General features: G+C 41.3%; 1 protein-coding gene across 3 annotated transcripts in view; it reads left to right on the top strand.

Annotated features, from left to right (window-relative positions):
- The window catches only part of LOC108747072 (protein grainyhead), a 125,227-nt gene that overhangs the window by 103,355 nt on the left and 2,760 nt on the right, over positions 1 to 19,112 (top strand). For 2 of the 3 annotated variants that reach the window (XM_018484325.1, XM_018484327.1), the window contains exons 5-13: positions 3,275 to 3,632; positions 4,285 to 4,677; positions 9,549 to 9,805; positions 12,605 to 12,773; positions 14,362 to 14,473; positions 14,839 to 14,933; positions 15,196 to 15,366; positions 15,516 to 15,701; positions 16,775 to 17,230. In XM_018484325.1, coding sequence (XP_018339827.1) covers positions 3,275 to 3,632; positions 4,285 to 4,677; positions 9,549 to 9,805; positions 12,605 to 12,773; positions 14,362 to 14,473; positions 14,839 to 14,933; positions 15,196 to 15,366; positions 15,516 to 15,701; positions 16,775 to 17,230 — 2,197 coding nt within the window. The remainder of the gene's footprint in view (positions 1 to 3,274; positions 3,633 to 4,284; positions 4,678 to 9,548; positions 9,806 to 12,604; positions 12,774 to 14,361; positions 14,474 to 14,838; positions 14,934 to 15,195; positions 15,367 to 15,515; positions 15,702 to 16,774; positions 17,231 to 19,112) is intronic. The other variant, XM_018484326.1, reaches the window with a different exon arrangement.

Here is a 19,112-nt window from a genome sequence, read left to right as displayed (position 1 = left end):
TTGGATTTAATTTTAGAAAAACGCTCAGTTATCATTTTATTCCAGCAGAGAATATTTTTCGCACCTAAACTTTAGCAGCTAATAAATTGAGCTTTGGCAGCAACATTAGCAACAACATTAGTTGTCCTTATTATAAGGACGGATTTTAGCTGCTATATTTTAGCTGCGTTGGTTAATCTTTTTTCTGCATGCAGAAAAAAAGAACACTTTTTTTTTTTTTTTGAAGTTAAAAAGATAGTCACTTGGTAGTTCTCTAACTACATCTATATATATTGTATGTAAAACCGCAAGTCATTACACAGCGATATAACAACACCAATAACAATGGCAATAACGGGGAAAAAACTTGACGAGTATATATTGTCATAAGTCATAAATTACAAATTGCACAGGTGCACATCAAAGTTAACAATTTTCTGGTTAGAAGTTTTTATAGCCATGATAACATATCTCCAGTTGTTTACCGAGACATTGTCTTATCAAAAAGTAACACATTGATTTATCACGCTTCTGACCTAATATATGTACTTCGACTTACGAATGTCTGCTTGATATATTATATTTTGAACAATGTATCTATCGACATTATCGATTTTTTCCGCATGAATTGGATAAAAAAAAAACTGGTGGTATACGCATAACTCTACGAAATAAGTGATCTAAAACAAATACCGAATACTCTTTTTTTCTTCGTTTTACATTAAACTTCTCTTGCATTTTCTCGTATGTTTTTTTCTCGTCTGATGACTAACATTCAGTACTTGCGTATATCTCTTCGACAACTATGAAGAAACAAAAAAAATACTCCGTTTACATGTACATTGTTTAATGTTACTACGACGAAAGACTGTTCGGTTTATTCCAAGAAAACTACGGAATGCGGGATCCCGAAGGCATATTTAATATTTATTCTTGATTCAAGAATGTAAAGAAATCCCAAGAGAATGTGTGAGAGAGAGAGAGAGAGAGAGAGAGAGAGAGAGAGAAATGTCTTCAAAATTTTTTACAAAATAAGAGAAATTGTAAATTATGACGATACTTTTTTAATTCAAATAAATACAATTGCCTTAAGAGCCAGACACAAGATATTGATATGTTTAATATTAATTTATCTGATTATTTGACAATAATTAGACAAACGTTTCGATCCATGCTTAGAATCCTTTTCGATGTAGTGCAGTCCAATTGATAATATTATATATGATCCGTTAATTCAGAATGCGAAGTTAATATATGGACATTAATGTATGGTATCAGAGTGCGCAATATTCCAACAAGAATACATTAAGCTTCCAGGTTTAACGATGATCGTTGTTGAGCACATTATTAGAGATAATAACCGTTTGCATGTTGCAAGTTGCCTGATACTTTTTTAATTATCAAAAACTTCCGTAAAATTCAAGGCAGCTTTGGTGATGGCGTGTTGATGACAGTTGCATAGAACTACTTACGTTCTCGAGAGCTTAAAACGCCAGGCAGATTCGGTCTGCAATCTGATACCTCGCACCTAGCGATATCCTACATTTTCAGGGATGCGTATCGGGTTCCCAAGGTGTGCGCACGCGAATCCCGTTTCGCATCGCGCGTTTCTCGGATTAGCATCGCATTATCGGGGAAACGCTCTCGCGAGAGGCGTCGCGAATGGAGAGCGCGCGAACGGATCCATTTCACGTAAGCCGAATTCATGAGGGCCAGGTTTTACTGCTATGGCCCCGGGTGATGGCGGTGCATTCTCTTTACTTGCCGAAAGAACGTGTCCCGATCTCGCCACGGCCGGGGTCTTTACCCGCCGTCTTTTCCCCGGTTTCGGCCACGATCTTCGGGGGCCTATATCCGCACCTCTTCAGGCACAAGTGTGCCGAGGGCGACCCGAGATAGGCACCACGCGGGATAGTCGTCGAGAGACTTCTCATCTCCTCTCGCCGTCACCCTTCGTATCGCGAGAGAAACGAGAAAAAGCAGGACGGAGAAACGAGAGAGAAAGTAGACGAGAGATCAGGTATCAAGTGTAAAAAAAGATCATTGTACGGAAGCATCTGACCGTAGGGTAGGAACTACGGTGATGGTGCGAAAGGATGGAGTGAGATGGAAAGAGAAATGTGTACTTTTTTTTTTGAGGGAAAAGGGTTAAGAGGAGACAGAGAGAGAGAGAGAGAGAGAGAGAGAGAGAGAGAGAGAGAGAGAAAGAGAGAAAGAGAGCAGGAACGTGAGGGAACGATCCTTCGTGATGGAAAAGACGAGGAGACGATAGGAAGAGGATGAAAGGGAGGAAGGGGGAATGCACCAAAAGCGTTGGCAGTTTATAAGGGTCCCCGGTATTGTGGATACGTATTATCATGCTAAATATAACATGTTAACTACTTCGCATAATACCGCGATCCTCTCGATTCTTCTCCCGTATACGGTCGATCGGCGAATCGCGCTTCTTCGCGCGCGCGCGCGCGTCGCGCATCGAAAATTTTATTGCCGAATTCGGCAGATGCAGCGTGCGACGCGCAGCGGAAATGTAACGCCGGTTTTTCTCGCTGATTCGATCCGTCGACAGGGCATGGAGAAAGGAGAAAGGAAGTACGACCCGTCTCTTGTGTTTCTTTAAAGATGCCAATTCAATTATCATTTCAATGAATACCTAGGATTTAAATAACATTAGTTATTTCTAATTATAAAGCTAAAAACTACTACAATACTCATATTATATTAAATAAAGCGATATCTATTAATAGAATTGATATATTATTAATTTTTTTACATTCGTATTGACCGTCTAAGGATCTTATCTTTTCAAGTTAAGTCTCACTCTGTCAATTCGGTGCATACATCCATTAATTCTTTAATAAGGTTAAAAAATAATGAAAACCTATATCTCTCTACTTATTGTGATTAGTTTTATATTTAATATTTGAGAGACTACTTTGTAGAAGAGTCTGCAGATGACTTTTTGTCATCATTGAAATTTTGAACAAGTTTCCATTCCGTTAAATATATGTATAAAAAAAAAAATGTGATCCTTCTTCACTCATCGTGGTATTTGTGAACGCGAAAAATTCAATCTTTTTCATCGAGCGACCGATGTCAGTGGAAACAGGCTCAGATGGCGGACCCCATAAAAAAAGCAAACGGAAGCAACGCGAATGGACCTGTATTGTATCGATCTCGATATACATAGCGCGAATTCGTTACGCGTTCTTAGGGCGCGACGCGGATCGACGCCGATGTCGGTGAACGGGGTAAAAGGAGCTATAACTTAAGATCAATTTTTCACGGACTGTTGAAGGGGTGTGATGGGCCAAAAGTTGCTGGTGCAAGAGGCGCCTGGCTCCGGTTCCGCCTCGACGAATCGCATGGAAGGCGGTGAAGGTGCCGGAGGAGGGGAGCTACACCACTTCCTCCAGTACAACCAGCAATCTCACAGTCCTAGCCAGAGCCTGCAGGGTGGCCTTCCGCTTCCGCTGAGCCCACAACCCTTGCGACACGACGGTGCCTCGAGCGCCGGCATCGTCGGGGTCAAGAGGGAACCAGAAGATCTCAGCTCGTCACGCGGAGGCCAACAACCCAGCAAACGACACAAACAGGCGCAACCCGACAGTCCCACACCACCGGGAATGTACCATCATCATCCGCATCAGTTGCAGGTACGAATTTCAGACGATCGTTGCCAAGCGCGATCGCGAGTTCTCCCCCGCGAGAGTTCGCGATTATTCACGTTTATTCGATTTACTCCGACCTTTCCCAAAGTTCGACGCTTTTCATACAATATGTGTTACGTTTGAATATTAATTTAATGATTCATTTCTACAAGAATTCTCAATTCTTCGCGTTACAAAGTTATTCCCATAATCACGCGTGCGGTGAGAATAGAATTTCTAATCAATTCTCAAATAACTTCAAACGTTATGTAGTTTATTTGGCGTAAAATTGCTAAAGATTGCCAAAGATTTGCAACTTGTATACGATCCTCGCCGAGAGACGTTGTGTCACGTATAGCTTAACATGCAACATTTGCACGTCGCAAGATAATATTTGAGAAAATAACATCGCTCAAATTCTTCAGCGTCGCTTCCCGCGCATTTCGAAAATTGCACAATTGCAGCGTATCTCGCGCGTTTTCCACATCATCACGCGGTCTTTTCCTTCCCCCCCCCCTCCCCCCCATAAAAAGATGTGTAAACGCGACACGCGGTGGAAACGCGGGGAAGCCGCGATCTTCTCGAGCCCTGGTGCGCCAATCGTGCGGCAAATCGTGCGAACGTGATGGAAAGTCAAGCACAATTGACGGGTGTACAGGTGCAGCAGTACGGCAGCCCTTACGACCCCTACACGTCGTGCAGTCCCAGGTTGCAGTCAACCGCCTACACGTCTACGTCGGCGACCGGAACGGGAAACGCAACGGCGAATCCGGGTGGCGGCCTCCATCAGGAGGCGACAACAGTCTACGTCGCCGGTGACGCATTGCCGCCACTCGCCTCGTCGAGCTCCACATCCTCGCTGTCCACCACGACTGCTTCGTACACGAGGTACGAGGTCGTGCCGAGCTCATACGCTACGACACACGCGATACGCTCGTCGTCGAGTAGCAGCAAGGTCCTGACCGTCGATCTTCCCAGCCCTGACTCTGGCATAGGCGCCGACGCGGTGACGCCCAGACAGGATCATCATCCAACCACGGCCCTTCATCAGGTGAATCTATGAGCGTGATTAATTTCATTCCTTTTGTCACTCAGTACAGTTCCTAATCACCCATGTGACGTGCATCCAGCTTTAACTTCCAGAGAGCTTTAACTTCTATTTGTCAAATCTTTCAGCTTTTCCACGAGTAAGATTTTTTTTTTAATTTGCTACTTCATTGTATCGCTTCAAAGTATTGATATTATTTCAACACTACTATAATGGCTGTTCTGTCTTATAGAGATTGAAAGCGAGATTCTCTTATACGTTACGCGTGTGTTTTCGAGCGCTAGGTAGGCGTGGATGCGTTTACGAGCTATGTCGTTAACGATCAAATCGAATAAAGAATCTCTCGTTTTTCTGACACGATAAAGTCACTAAAGTCGGATGATAGTATAAGTCTAGGGTGAAAATTGCCATGGTCGAACAAGTGTGAGTTGGACAAGAAATTCCACGGAAGAAATTTGCTGACATCTCATAATGCGTAAGCTAACGTAAAGTTCGGAACACTGGGAATGTAGAGAGTAGCTGAAAAGCTTTCAAAATGGAATAAAACGATCCTCGCGCGTAACATATTGCTCTGCCATATAATATATTAACACTGCCCAGGCGTAAGATGATGACACGGTGTTAGCCGACCGGGACGATCGTAAATGGTTCACGTCTATATAAATTGCAATCAGCAGGCGACGTAACCAAGAGCAAGCCATGATCGGGAGCGGGGTCCCGCGGCTGTCTCGTCAGCGGGGATCGAAGTTAACGGGTTGCAGGGGGAGGGGATACGTGAAGAAATACTTTACTACTCGGAGGTGCTCGCTACTGAACTACGCGGATGACGTGCCGGCAGCGTCATTAATTGTCCGGGAAAAATGCTCCAGAGAAACGTTTGGTCGAGATAGAATCGCTGTGCTCCAAGACGCGGAATAACCGTAACTCAATCGAGAGCTGCCGTACCAACGGAGGCAACGATGGGAGAAACGATGGCATCATCTGCTGCAGCCGCTCCCGCGCTATCGTTTTCAATTCGATCAACCACGGTACAAATGTCTTCGCCCACGGCGCCATAAGCGATCGCGATGCAATTAATCTCACGGGGCGATACCGTAAATATCGTTCGTTAACGCCCGGCCGGCTCGTCCCGGCTTCAAAAGACACCTTCGGTACATTAATATATGCGGGTATTAACCGTTATCCTATTGCGAGCTTATTCGCACGCGGATATCGCGGATATGCGTGTCGGTATTGCTCCGTTATGGTGTCGTTTTCAATGCGATTTGTCAAGTAAGTGCTCTCGCCCACGACGATCACCCGCGAGAGAGAGAGAGAGAGAGAGAGAGAGAGAGAGAGAGAGAGAGCCGGACTCTCTCACGCGATTAATTCCTCGTGTCTCCTGCAATGCAAGCCGGGCTACGGTATTACGCGTAAAACGCTCTAAATACTGACAGATCGAATGCGTATGCACGATCTCGCCGTTCTCGAAGCGATTTGTCAGGCAAGTTTTTCCATCTTAACGTCGCATACAGTTATTTACGCCGACGCAATAAATTCGGTGACGCTAATTCTATACGCTAATATTATATCGCGTATACAGTAAAGGAGCAATTATGGTATCTCAGATTACGGTAAATCGCTAAACTCAGCCGTATCGAAAAAGCGAACCTGTTCCTCCGGTTCTTAAAACTTAATATCTGCAAAGATTTTTCGTAATAGACATGTTTCGCTAAAGCGACCCTCTTATCAGCCTTTCATTTAAAGATCAATAAATAACGTCGTAACAGTCGCAAAGTCCATTACGGTAAGATGTGTACTTAATATTAGAACTTTATTATATAATCGGACACACACACACACACAAATTTTTCTCTAGGAAATAACATTAATTTCAATAAACTGTAATCGTATCGCGTTTTCACGAAAAAAAAAAAAAGAGGCTTTGGAAGTCTCTCTGAACTTATCAGTTCTATGTCAGGCGTATTTAACTCTTTCCATACGAATCTCGTTCAATTAAACGGTAATATAGTCGCTTGTATCATTTCGTTTACCTCGGCAATTCTTGACACAGGCAATTCGTCATTCTCGTGTACTGTTGCATATCTCGTCCACTTCCGGAGGCATTAATCGTGTCGCGCGCGTTACACGCGAGAGTAAGTCATTAGCATTGCAGTCGACATTACGAATTAGAAAGCACGCGTTCGTTCTGCTCCGCTTGTGCGCGCACGTTGCAGACGTTGAAATAAAACCCGAAACCCCGGGTCGGGCGGATTAGGTATCGGATGTAAGTGCTACTGAAAACCGATCCGCTCGCCTGATCGGCACGCTTGCGTTATGCACGCAATTAAAACGTTGATATTCAAAGTGGGGTAAAGCATTAAATTTTCCCGTCCGCGCGCGCTCGTTTTATCTCGCGACTAAATACGCCTCCGACCGATAATTTTCTTAATATTTGAGAAGCGGTGCCGCTCTGAATCGCACCGAGATAACACGGCTAATTATGGTCACACGACGCGAATGATACGTCTATCTGATGAATTCAACGTCTTGCCAGCGAAAAAGGATCTCGTTTAATTAATCGTAAATTTCCGATATACGCAGAGTGACGTCTTGTTTTAGTATGGTTTTAATATCATGCAAATTGCATGTATTATACTCGTATTTTAACCGGACCCACGGATTTTTAGCTGGTTGATACTTGACTTATAAGATTAAGCCTGTTTAGATAGTAAATATTTATGCGCGCTTTCTCATCCGGGACGGTCTTCGCATTTGCGTCAGTCATACACTGCGACTTAGACTTTGCATGAAACGTTGATTCAATTACTACCGCGTTAACGTCTCGATTAAAACAGTTATGTACATATCGACGATGAAATACTATGGCCGGTATTCATAGTTGTTATATTCAAGACCATCTTAAGTTCTGTCTTGAGGTGTCACGACGACCAATCAGACGGCTGTATTAGCGTCTTAAGATATTACTTAAGACGATCTTCAAATGAGAACCGACTACTGAATACTGGTCTATAAGTAGATAAATTATCGATAAATTGCGCATATCGTGCATGAAATTTGCTTCACACAATATATGATAAAATGGTAAAAATGGCGATCTATTAAATTCTTGTATGTGGATGTGTATTATAATAAATTAATTAATTTAACATAGGAAAAATGATTTTACTGAAAAATCTAAAAATTTGCCAAATATAGAAAATAATTTTGTTGGACCATTAAAATAATTGTATTGAAAAATGAAGAGCAATACTGCAAAAAGTTTCGATATTCTAGCAGTCAATTTGAGTTTCTAACAAAATTGTTTTAGTAGTCTAATAAATTTATTTTCTGATGTTTCCAGAAAAATTTTAGATCTGCCAGTAAAAACTCGTTCTTTCCGTGAAAAATTCAAATTTTTGTCGCATAATAAAAAAATCTGAGGATTTCAACATGTTGTATTTTAAGTGTTAATCACGAAAACGTTGAACGTTAATTGAAATTTTCAATTTGAAAAATATATGACGTGCGATAAAATTTTTGTTAACGAAACGTCTCGCGTCTCAAAACTATGCTGGAAGAAAATATGCAACCTTCATGCTTATTGCATCTCATGCATTTAATGCATAAAGCATTTGAAAAATTCTAAAACGACGAATAGCTTTGTGTCGATGTGCGGTAGATTCAGTGGTTAGAGAATTTAGCAAGAAAGAAGCTGCCGTGATTTTTTTTTTTCTGGGATGACAGAAGAGTTGAGGTAACGAGCTGCGGTAACCGCGTTGCATTGAAAAATAACTGCAGGCGACGCGCAATCGCATGAAGACGTATGAGGGAATAGGTCGTTTGGCAAGCCGCTTATTAACAGCTACGGTTGGAAGCGGGTGTGCGGATTGTGCGGTTGATTTTACGAGACCACAAAGCTCCTCTATTCTTTCTTCGTTTGCGCTGCCTTCGGCAACGATATACGCGCAGCGCACAACCGAGTGCACGAGCGAAAATGCATGAAATAGCGCATATTAATGAATAAATGGAAAACACCACTGTTTTTTCGCTGCAATCTATTTGCGTTTATATATCGAAATTTGTTTACGGCATTATGTATAACCAACGAGAAAAAGAGAGACCCCAAGACGGACGCATCGGGACAGTCACGTGAAATCGCGTGTTTGTGAGCGGTTAATCATTTATCGGTCCAGTGATCCCTTTAATCGGCGCAGTTTGAAATTTATCGAGGGATACTTGTGAGAGATACGGAAAAATCTAATGAAATGCATTGATATGCAAAATAAGACGCGAACGTGTGTGTAGATATTGAATCGCGATAATGCTGATATACGAATGGCGTCGATAAATAATTACGTTCTTATTAGATTTTTAAATACTAATTACATCGTAATCAAGGAGCATTTAAATTGAATGAGATTTAGTATACTCGTGCATGCGAACGCGTTTTATCTATGTCTACCAGAACACGATCGAAAAAAATTGCAACTACCATTATTTTTACACGCTGTATCTCTCCTACATATATCAATGTTACTATACTATATCATTACATTCCATCTGTTTTTTTCTTTTACAAGAAATTAAAAATAAATTATTAGTTTTCGGGTCACGAGAAAGACGATAAAAGCATTCGTTATCATTTATTACTTAAATCATGACTTCAATGTAATTATATTTTTCAATATTTTTATATACATATATATATATATATATATAATTTACGGCAGATTTTCGAATTAAACAAGATTAAAAAGGAATTAAAAAATTCAGAGTGCTTAAATGGAAGTTGATAATTTAAATTAATTAAATTTCTATCTTTTACGTGTTGTCTAATATAATGGTTCTTATTTTTTTTTATAAATTTTTAATAAATTACATTTTTTTTCTAGTCCTCATTCGACTATACAGAATTATGCCCTGGCGGAACAACAGCCGGGACAGCGGTAGTTCTCGAAAGTGGTGCGGTGATACACCAACCCCTGCAATTACAGCTGCAACAGAGCCACGCACAAGCACAGGTGCAACGTAGCAGCTTAGTGTCCGCTGGTGCGACAAATCCGAATCCAAATCCAAATCCGCAGAGATCGCGGCCTTGGCACGATTTCGGCAGACAGAACGACGCCGATAAGATCCAGATACCGAAAATGTAAGTAGGCTCTGAAAGCTACAATTTATGAAAAAGTCGGTAATCGCAGTAATCGCAAAATATATATATGTATCTCTTGCAGTGCTCTTTTCTAGCAATCTATTAAAAAATATTTAATACGATATTTAGCATGAGCATTGATCCTTTTGGATTTTATCTTATTTGGAAAAGCTTAAGAAGCATCTTATTTTAATAACTTCGTTTTGATTGAAACTAGCTGTGCTTATTAGATTAAGAGCAAAGAAAACTTAATAGAATTACTTCTTGACATGATTTGTCCGATTAGGGATTGCACGGTAGTATAGGAAATTATAATAAATATACGTTATAATAATGACGTGCAAAGGCGAATGCTCAATTTGCTCGATCGAATGGATAGATAAATAAGTAGACGGATATTGAGATTGATATATAGATATTTATCTATCAATTTATCTTATTACATGGAGGGTACGGAAGAGCAACGATAAAAGTTAATAACTTGCGCCGCTCAGGACAAGCAATTGCGAATCCACACGGAAAGATTTTATTGAAGTGCTCGTATCTAAAAGTTTAGGTAGATATAGATACTGCAAATAATTTTATTTGACTATCAAAAATAATTATAACTCAGCGATGGGCAGTGTTATAAAACCCTTCTAGTAACCAGTTAAGCGTCTTACATAATTTTTAGATCTATATCTAGCTAAACTTTCAAACATTTCAGCAAAACCGTTCTCTCCGTGCACGCAACAAAGAGAGTACCCTCGTGATTGCAGACGAACGAACATTTCATTCTTGACACGAATGTTTGCAAGAAAATATTAATATACAAATGAAATATTATTATATGGCGTTTAAATTAATAATTTAATTAATATAACTTCTTCTCACGTATTATGCGCATAATCGGTTCAACTAATGACAAAGATGGAGATGGATTTTCGCTTATTCGCTTAATTTACCATGCTTTATTTTCTTTATGACTGAAGAGAAACTAATGGCGCCTCTCTAAAAACAGAGTCATAAATGTCATTTCTGTTTCACGGGCAACTAATATCTTCGCTAACCGCCTGCTAGAAGAACTTCCTATGCCTCCTTACTCTTTGCGCACCCTTCATTTCCTTTGCGGTTCACATCCGCTTGCCAACTCATTCGATCTTCCTCTCCCATATCCATCCTTCCTAGCGATCTTTCCACTTCCCGTTTCGCTCCATCCGTCTTTTGTAATTTGTTGCCTACCATTGTTAGAGCCGACCGCGTACGATCGGCGCTGCTGAATATTTCTTGCTCCATCTCTCTGAATATACTCACCGACGCGAGATGAACAATGATGTTAAAGTTATTAAGTCGCAGCCAGCTCCGAAGTCGACTCTGAAAGAGTCGGACAAGCGCCTCGGGGTCGCGCCCGGTCCGGGTCTGAAAAATCGCAGAGTTCGCCGACCATTCGCAGCGTGAAATCGAAATGTCAAGAGGGGTAGCCTCTCTCTTTTCGACCGGGTTCTTTTTCGCGAGACAGAAGCGAGAAAGTCGGACGGACAGATGAGAGAGAAAGAGAGAGAGAGAAAGAGAGAGACTCTGTAGTCATGCGTAACCCACACAGGGAGTCGTAACAAGGCATACACATCGGGTAGGAGGCTGTGCAACGGTAGCGAGCAGCAAAAGCGCAGAGGAGGGCGTTCACCCGCCACGGTCAGTTATCGCCTCGCTCGCTACGCACACTGCCCCCTGGCTTCGTCCCCCGAGTTCCACAATGAAAAAAGAAAGGGAGAAGAACGGAAAGACAAAAGGGGGGAAAAAAAGAGGACAGAAGGACCGCGCGCCACGAATACGTGTGCGCCTCAAAGACAATAAGGCACTCTCTCGCGAGGGTATACGATAATAATATATTCAGAAAGTTCGTCGAGTAAAAAAAAAAAAAAAAAAAAGCAGCGATGGTAAAACCGATGGAGACCGGTATCGATAAATCGAGTTCGAGACGAGAAGTGGCAGCTTAACGATTGCAGATTTTCCTGGATCGCGGCGGTCGGATCGTTTTGCTCTCGTTTTTCCATCTAGCGTCCACCTTCCTTCAATCATGCGTGTCGTTTTGTCGTCTCGCGTTTTATACCGCGGTCTCTACCCTCAATCTCTCGGGTTATGGGCGTTCATTTTTCATAAGTTATCGGTCGCCCGCCTACCTGCGTGCTTCAGTCGCGGCCGGCGCGGAGATAAGCTCGATTAGAAGTTCGCGATTTTTCCCCTCCCTCTCCGGCAAGGTTGATGCGTGTCTGTCGATGTCGTTCTTTTTCCAATTCGCGCGAACTCTGCGTTGCCAGCTTCCCAGGCTCCCGAGGCCCTTCATTATCGTTCTGCCGCTATTAACGATTGGAATATTCATACCCGATTGCGATCGCTTTTTTTTTTTGTGCGCGCGCGCGCGATGACGAACGTTCTAATTAGCAAAGATTTTGCGCGGTCTTGTTTGCCTCGCACACGCATCGGTTGTTTTCCACGCGAAACGGCTTTAGGTATGTTTGTCTTGATGGCGAAGTAGGAATACGTTGGCGAAGAATTAGCCGATAATGACACGATAATCACTCATATTGCATCGCGCATTAATCAGCTAATTGAGCATTCGTTTGCAAGCTCGTAATCGTCCATTAAGTAAACGCGATTCAATCTTGACCGAGTGTGAAACGGCCAGCTGCATAATGACACACACACACACACACACAACTTTGAGATTGCTTCTTAAATGTGTGCTTTTTTTTTACGCGCGCACATATGTCGGTGTGTATCTACGCTTCATTTGGGAAATCTTATTTGTCTGCTCTTTAGTTTCTCGAATTACGGATTCAAGTACCATTTGGAGTCACCGATCAGTACGTCTCAGCGCCGCGAGGACGATAGAATAACGTATATCAATAAGGGCCAATTCTACGGAATCACGTTGGAATATGTGTCCGATCCGGACAAGCCGCTGCTCAAGGCAGGGCAGACAGTCAAGGTAAGAGCAAAAACGATAATTGCACTGTTTGAATAACGATATTCGTATGATGATATATGTAGGTACATAGTTTCGAAGATAGAGATGAATACATTGTTAAATTCACAAATTATATTCAATTTGAATTATTTTTAACCATTTTTACACTGAGATAACAATGTATTAGGTTTTAATAAATATATATATATATTATATTTGAATATTATCGATTAAATATTTACTTACATTAAATAAACTTAATTTACTTAATAAAAAAGTGATTGCTAAATTAAATTAATAGTCCTTGTACCAAATAAATGTATCTTTATATTCGATAAATATTTAGTCGGTACTACTTAAACAAATGGTTTATTAAAATTTAGCACATTTTTTTCAGTGTATAAGTCATCACTGCCACTATTCAGTATATCGTTAATTTCATTAAAATAGTGGAGTTAAACAATTTACTTAAGAAAATAACAGTCTAACTCGAGAAAATGTATTAAATTTGATTCAAATTTCGTTTATTTACTAAGCTCATATATTAATATGAATGTTATTTAATTTGAAACTATCCACAGAAATAAATTGATTTGCATTATGACACACATGAAGGTTAAAATGTTACTGAATATTAAAATGTTACTTTTTAACTCAAGGGATTGAGTTATCATTACTCCTTTTACATTTAACAGTGCAGCTACGGTACACTTATCAATGTCAAACTGTAACAATAAGCATTTGCACGGTATCGTTCCGTTCGCGTCCGGACTGGAGCGGTAAAATTCGCGGAGACGATCGGCGCGGCGTGTCGAAAGAAGAAGTCAGACGGGATCGTTTGTTCTCGCGACTCTAATTGGCAGCCACGGTGCGCACGCACCGTTAGCAATTTCCATTCTGATAAAGGTGGCGGATTCTTTTTCCGTCGTGTGCGCCGGCGACGAGTTACGGCTTCCTCGTTAATTGCTAATCGAGCGTCGAGAGCGAGGCGTGTGGCGATTCGAACGGTATATCCGTGTCTCTCGCGGCGCGCGAGCCTCAAGGGAGATCGGTTAAGTAAGTGTAACCGCGTAACGCGAACCTCTTATTCACAGGCCTCTCTTTCCTTTCCGATCGTGCGCGCCCATATTTCCTCCGGTACGTCGGAGAGCGCAGTTCTTCGCTCATTCACCCGAATCACGAAAAATCTTTCCTTCAGCTCCGTCTCGGCGCTCTCTCGCCGCGCCGCCGCGCCGCTCGCGGCGAAAACGCTCACGCCCGCGTGTGCCCGCTCGAGCGTGCGTCTGTCGCGGTCGATGTACGTCCCCGCGTATATCACGTCGATCCGGGTGAAACCCGAAAGCTAACTTTGTAGACACACGCAAAATATTTATTTATACTTCACACATACCAGGCTGATTATGAAGCACGAGAAATCTCGATAATTATAAAATATAGGGATCTTGAGACACATCGTGAAAAATATTTTACATGCGCGCATGTAAAATTTCTCTCACGATGTGTTTCCCTTGTCTTATCTTGCCGCTAGGAATAGTGTACGGATAAACGTAACTCTCGATTTATGCTCGATCTGTCATGTGATTAATAATTATTTACATGTGCTCCGTAGAGCGTAGTAATGTTGATGTTCCGAGAGGAGAAGAGTCCAGAGGACGAAATCAAATCCTGGCAGTTTTGGCATGGGAGGCAACACTCTGTCAAACAACGGATTCTTGACGCTGGTATGTATATATATACATATATATACTTGGAAAATACTTTAAATAAAATAATATAAATATAAATATCTGTAAATAAATAAATAAGTAGAAGTGATATAAAATTTTGAATAATAATGATAGGTTTTTTTCATAAATTAAGAAACGCGTACGTATTTTTTAGACAAATTCTTGATCGATTAAATCTCTAATTATAAATCTCTTGTACTTTGCGCAAGCTACATAATCTATAATGGACAACCGGTAAGATTTTATCACGGTATACCCCGTTATTTTAATATTCTATCTAAAAGTCCCAAGAATAGCACGAGCTATTTCATATTCCCCTGCATGATCCGCGAGTTTCAGAGTCACGTCCGTTGTTACAGACACAAAGAATAGCGTTGGCTTGGTGGGCTGCATAGAGGAAGTCGCGCACAATGCGATTGCCGTTTACTGGAACCCACTCGAATCGTCGGCAAAGGTAAGGAACGCCGGAAATGTCGATTCACGTTACCTTCTTAACGACATATACATGCCTCTCCGCCCCTCCTTCCCGTATACATATAAACGATATATATATATATATATATATATATATATATATATCGTTTATCGCCGTGCAATCTTGCGCTACGCGCAAATATCGTGTCGCTCGCGCATTCGATTGCACGGCCATATAGCGGAAACGTTAATAAAGCAATTCCCGCGTCGCCGCTGCTACCTGTCCGATTTCTGATCCACAGATAAACGTGGCGGTGCAATGTCTCAGTACCGATTTCTCGAGTCAGAAAGGCGTGAAGGGTTTGCCGCTGCATATCCAGGTCGACACGTACGAGGAACCACCGCCCCACACGCACACGTATACACCGCCTTCCCATCGCGGCTACTGTCAAATTAAGGTCTTCTGCGATAAGGTAACTGCTCTTCTGCATTTCCATACGTTTATCTCCCTCCCCCCCCCTCCTCTTTCCCTCTTCATTTGCGATGTAAATAACGCACGATCGCTTCCTGGTCGCAATGCGATCGCTGAAATTAAGTTGAAAGATGATGTTGCTTATCGTAGGGAGCTGAGAGAAAGACCCGGGACGAAGAGAGACGCGCGGCTAAGAGGAAGATGACAGCGACTGGCAGAAAAAAGCTCGACGAGCTTTATCACCCCGTTACGGAGCGCAGCGAGTTTTACTCCATGGTCGATCTGCACAAACCGCCTGTACTGTTCTCCCCACCGGCCGAGCACGCTATCGATAAGGTAATCACATCGTTTTCTTATATGTTACTCAAACATGTAATAGTCTACCATCAATAAGAACTTAATGTGTTCTCACAGAAACATTGATTGCGAACACGTGCATAATTGCAATGTTAATCCTCCATCGGCAATGTGAAATTTTCACTCTTCGCATTCGCAACCTGGGTTCTTCGAACTTCAGTACAAATTTTTATATCGTGTCGGGTTGTACAAAAATACGACAAGTTCTTATGTATTTATGAAAGCTTTAGCAACAAATTTTTATCACAATAGAAGTCGAATTGTATTTTATTTGTATTTTACAGATTTAAATGTGTCTACTAGAATCACAAAAAATCGAATATACTTTAAGATCCAACATTGCCGACGGGGAGTTAATAATTCTCTATAAAAGAGATTCTCTCTCTTTACAAAAATATAATAAATTATAAATAAGAATAAACTTTTTTAATACGCTACATTAATATGCATAAAACTTAATATAAGACGTCTACGTTATTAATTTGTTTTTTATCAAATACGAGTGTGCTATGTCACATAGCATGTATCTAAATTAATTAATTGGCGCAAAAATGAACTTAGAAAAATCGTGTGGCATCCACAATCCTCTGCTCTCACCCCCGCCGAAACCCTGCACTAACCGCAACTCTTGCATCGCAAGGCAGTGACGTGGACTTTCTCGAGACAGCCTTTCGAATGTTCAATTCAGTTTAACGAACCAGAGCAGTAGCCTGTCAATATATACCTTTATGTTTTCAGTTTTATTACAATGAATATATGTGAGTTGTCGTAATTAGTTACTACATTATGACTAGCAGCATTATTGCGTAGCATTATTATTTTTATTATCAAAACAAATGAGTTGTCATATTTTGACCTTTTGCCGCCATTGTCTTTCAATTTGTTCGCAAGTCGTCAATCTCTCTTTAATACTATACATTAAGGAAAAAAATTAATATCGCTTCAAAGTTCCTCGTTTTCCAATGTGAAATTTAAACGGGTCGTCTCGTGTGAGGAAAAGAAAAAAACGCAGAGAAAAAAAATAAACTTTATTCTTCTCTCTTCCACGACAGTTCTCGACGATGGAGTTGTCGGGCTTCTACGGTGGTGGCGGCGGCGGGGGAGGGGGTGACACCGACACCTCGTCCCTCAGTAATGGTGAAGGTGGAGGATTGAAGGCGGGGGGTAGCAGCCCCTATCCACCGCCATGCGCCCGGCCGAGTCTGCCGGCCCTCAAGTTCCACAACCATTTTCCGCCCGACAATCTCAGTAACCTGCACGACAAGAAGGACTCGTTGCTGATGCAGGTGCAGGAGCTGCAGGGCTCGATGCTGCAGGGGGTGCAGACCGGGCTGGCGGGCACAGTGGTGTCCAGTGTCGGTAATCGGCTGCACCTACAACAGCAGCCACCGCATCTACGCCCAGCGGAAGCCGAGGAACGCGTCATGCTCTACGTGCGTCAGGAATCGGACGATGTCTACACACCACTGCACGTCACACCACCGACAGTCCAGGGGCTACTCAACGCTGTAAGAAATATCCTAAGGCTCTTTTTTTCTTTTATATCGCCTACACACATCGTGACATCTCACAACAAACATTACCACGCAAACATTCGCGTAGAGAGGGATCTCAGAGACCTTTGGTATCTAGAGAAAAGGTTGCTTCGATTTAAAGAAATTTCGGTTAAATGAAAAAATTTCTTTGATTTAAACGTTTTTTTTTTTTTAATCAAATTTTTTATAAAAAGAAAATCTATTTGATTTAAAAAAATTATCCGTCCAAATCAAATAAATTTTATTTGATTTTAAAAAATAATGTCTAAATCAAAAAAATTTTTCACAAATCAAAGAATTTTTTTCATTCAGTCGAAATTTTGTTTAATCGAAGCAACCTTTTCCCTGGGTAGTGCAGACCTGTGACGATTCGCATGATCCGCGTTGTGTCTGCATTCTGTCGTTCTTAGAGATACTTTCGAAAGAAATATAGCGGAAGTTATAAAGCTGATACATTAAGACACCCGTTCTGCGTCGTGAACTATTAACGTCCGCAGTATAGAGAAAATTATTGGCCTTTACTATGAACGTATCAAGCACGATACAAGCATAACGTCAATCTTAGATAGAGCAGGGGATAAATGTCAGTAATATATAAAGTGAATACGCATAATTGAGGGGAAATATGCTTTCGCAAATTTTGTATTAACTGAATATTGATTGTCATTCGGTAATAAAGTAGGCAAAATAACAAGCCCGCTTATAGAAATGGAAATGGGAAATGGAAATTCTCACCATTTCCATACGGTGACCGATAAGCGTACGGTAGCAGTGATGTGTTTTATGCAAAACACATTGCGCACCGTTGAATATACGCGACCGTGGGTGTTAATTCGTGATTACGCTGTCGTTCGTCGGCGAGGCCTGCTTTGGAAACAGAACGAGAAGCGAGACAATATTAATGCAATGTGCTATCGCTACCATCGATCGAGATACGCTTCCCCGATAAACACTTCCAGGCTTAATAAAGTCGCACGGCCGGAAAATAACTAATGTCTGTTTCAATTTCAATCGATACCAGTTTAGTTTCGCTAATCCAATTCGCGATTTGATGAACGCGGAAATTGTACACGCATACATATATACAGTGCAAAAGTGACATTTTGTATTCTAATTTGTATTCTAATAAAAAAAGCCTGATAAAATTTTAATCATTATCGCGTATCAGTACAAGATATGGATAATGAAATCCTATCAACAATCTGATATAACGATTAAAATTTTCTCGGGCTTTTTTTAAATAACTTATTATACAAAATGTTATACATGTTACTGGCCGGGAACTTTTGCACGTCACTGTATATATACATATATTTATGTTATATACATATATTTTACGTGCACATATACAAGCCCTACGAGAGAGTATGTATGTATTACTCATGCATGTGAAAGCATACTGCGCCATTATTAATACTCGTTCGCACTGGTCCATTCGCTAATTAATATTAATGCGCATGCATCACTGTCCACTGTGATCCAAGATCCTCATTAATACATTATCGATAATGCAAGACATACGATCATATTTATCCCTCCTCCTCCGTGGATATGCGAGACTGTCGGTGGCTTTTAACAATCTACCAGATATAGACGTAAAAGACGCGTTATACCGATCAGAAAATAACGGAAGAAAAAAGTGGAAGGAAAAAAACATCCTTTCTTTCTCTCTTGTTTCAAACGATTTCTCTTCTCTCGTCGCGTTTCTACACGCCCCGCGTAAGAATGATCTAATTGGTCCACGCGCGATCTCCTATCTCGGACCGCGCTCTGAACCGATCCTGAACTGCCTCCGCGTTCTTGTGACGCGCGATATATATATATATCTCTTCATCATTATGTCTTCCCGTTTCGA

This window comes from Trachymyrmex septentrionalis, unplaced genomic scaffold (assembly GCF_001594115.1).
Source record: "Trachymyrmex septentrionalis isolate Tsep2-gDNA-1 unplaced genomic scaffold, Tsep1.0 scaffold190, whole genome shotgun sequence".
Lineage (NCBI taxonomy): Eukaryota > Metazoa > Arthropoda > Insecta > Hymenoptera > Formicidae > Trachymyrmex > Trachymyrmex septentrionalis.
The sequence above is the reverse complement of the archived record's forward strand: the minus strand, read 5'-3'. Positions and strand labels throughout refer to the sequence as shown.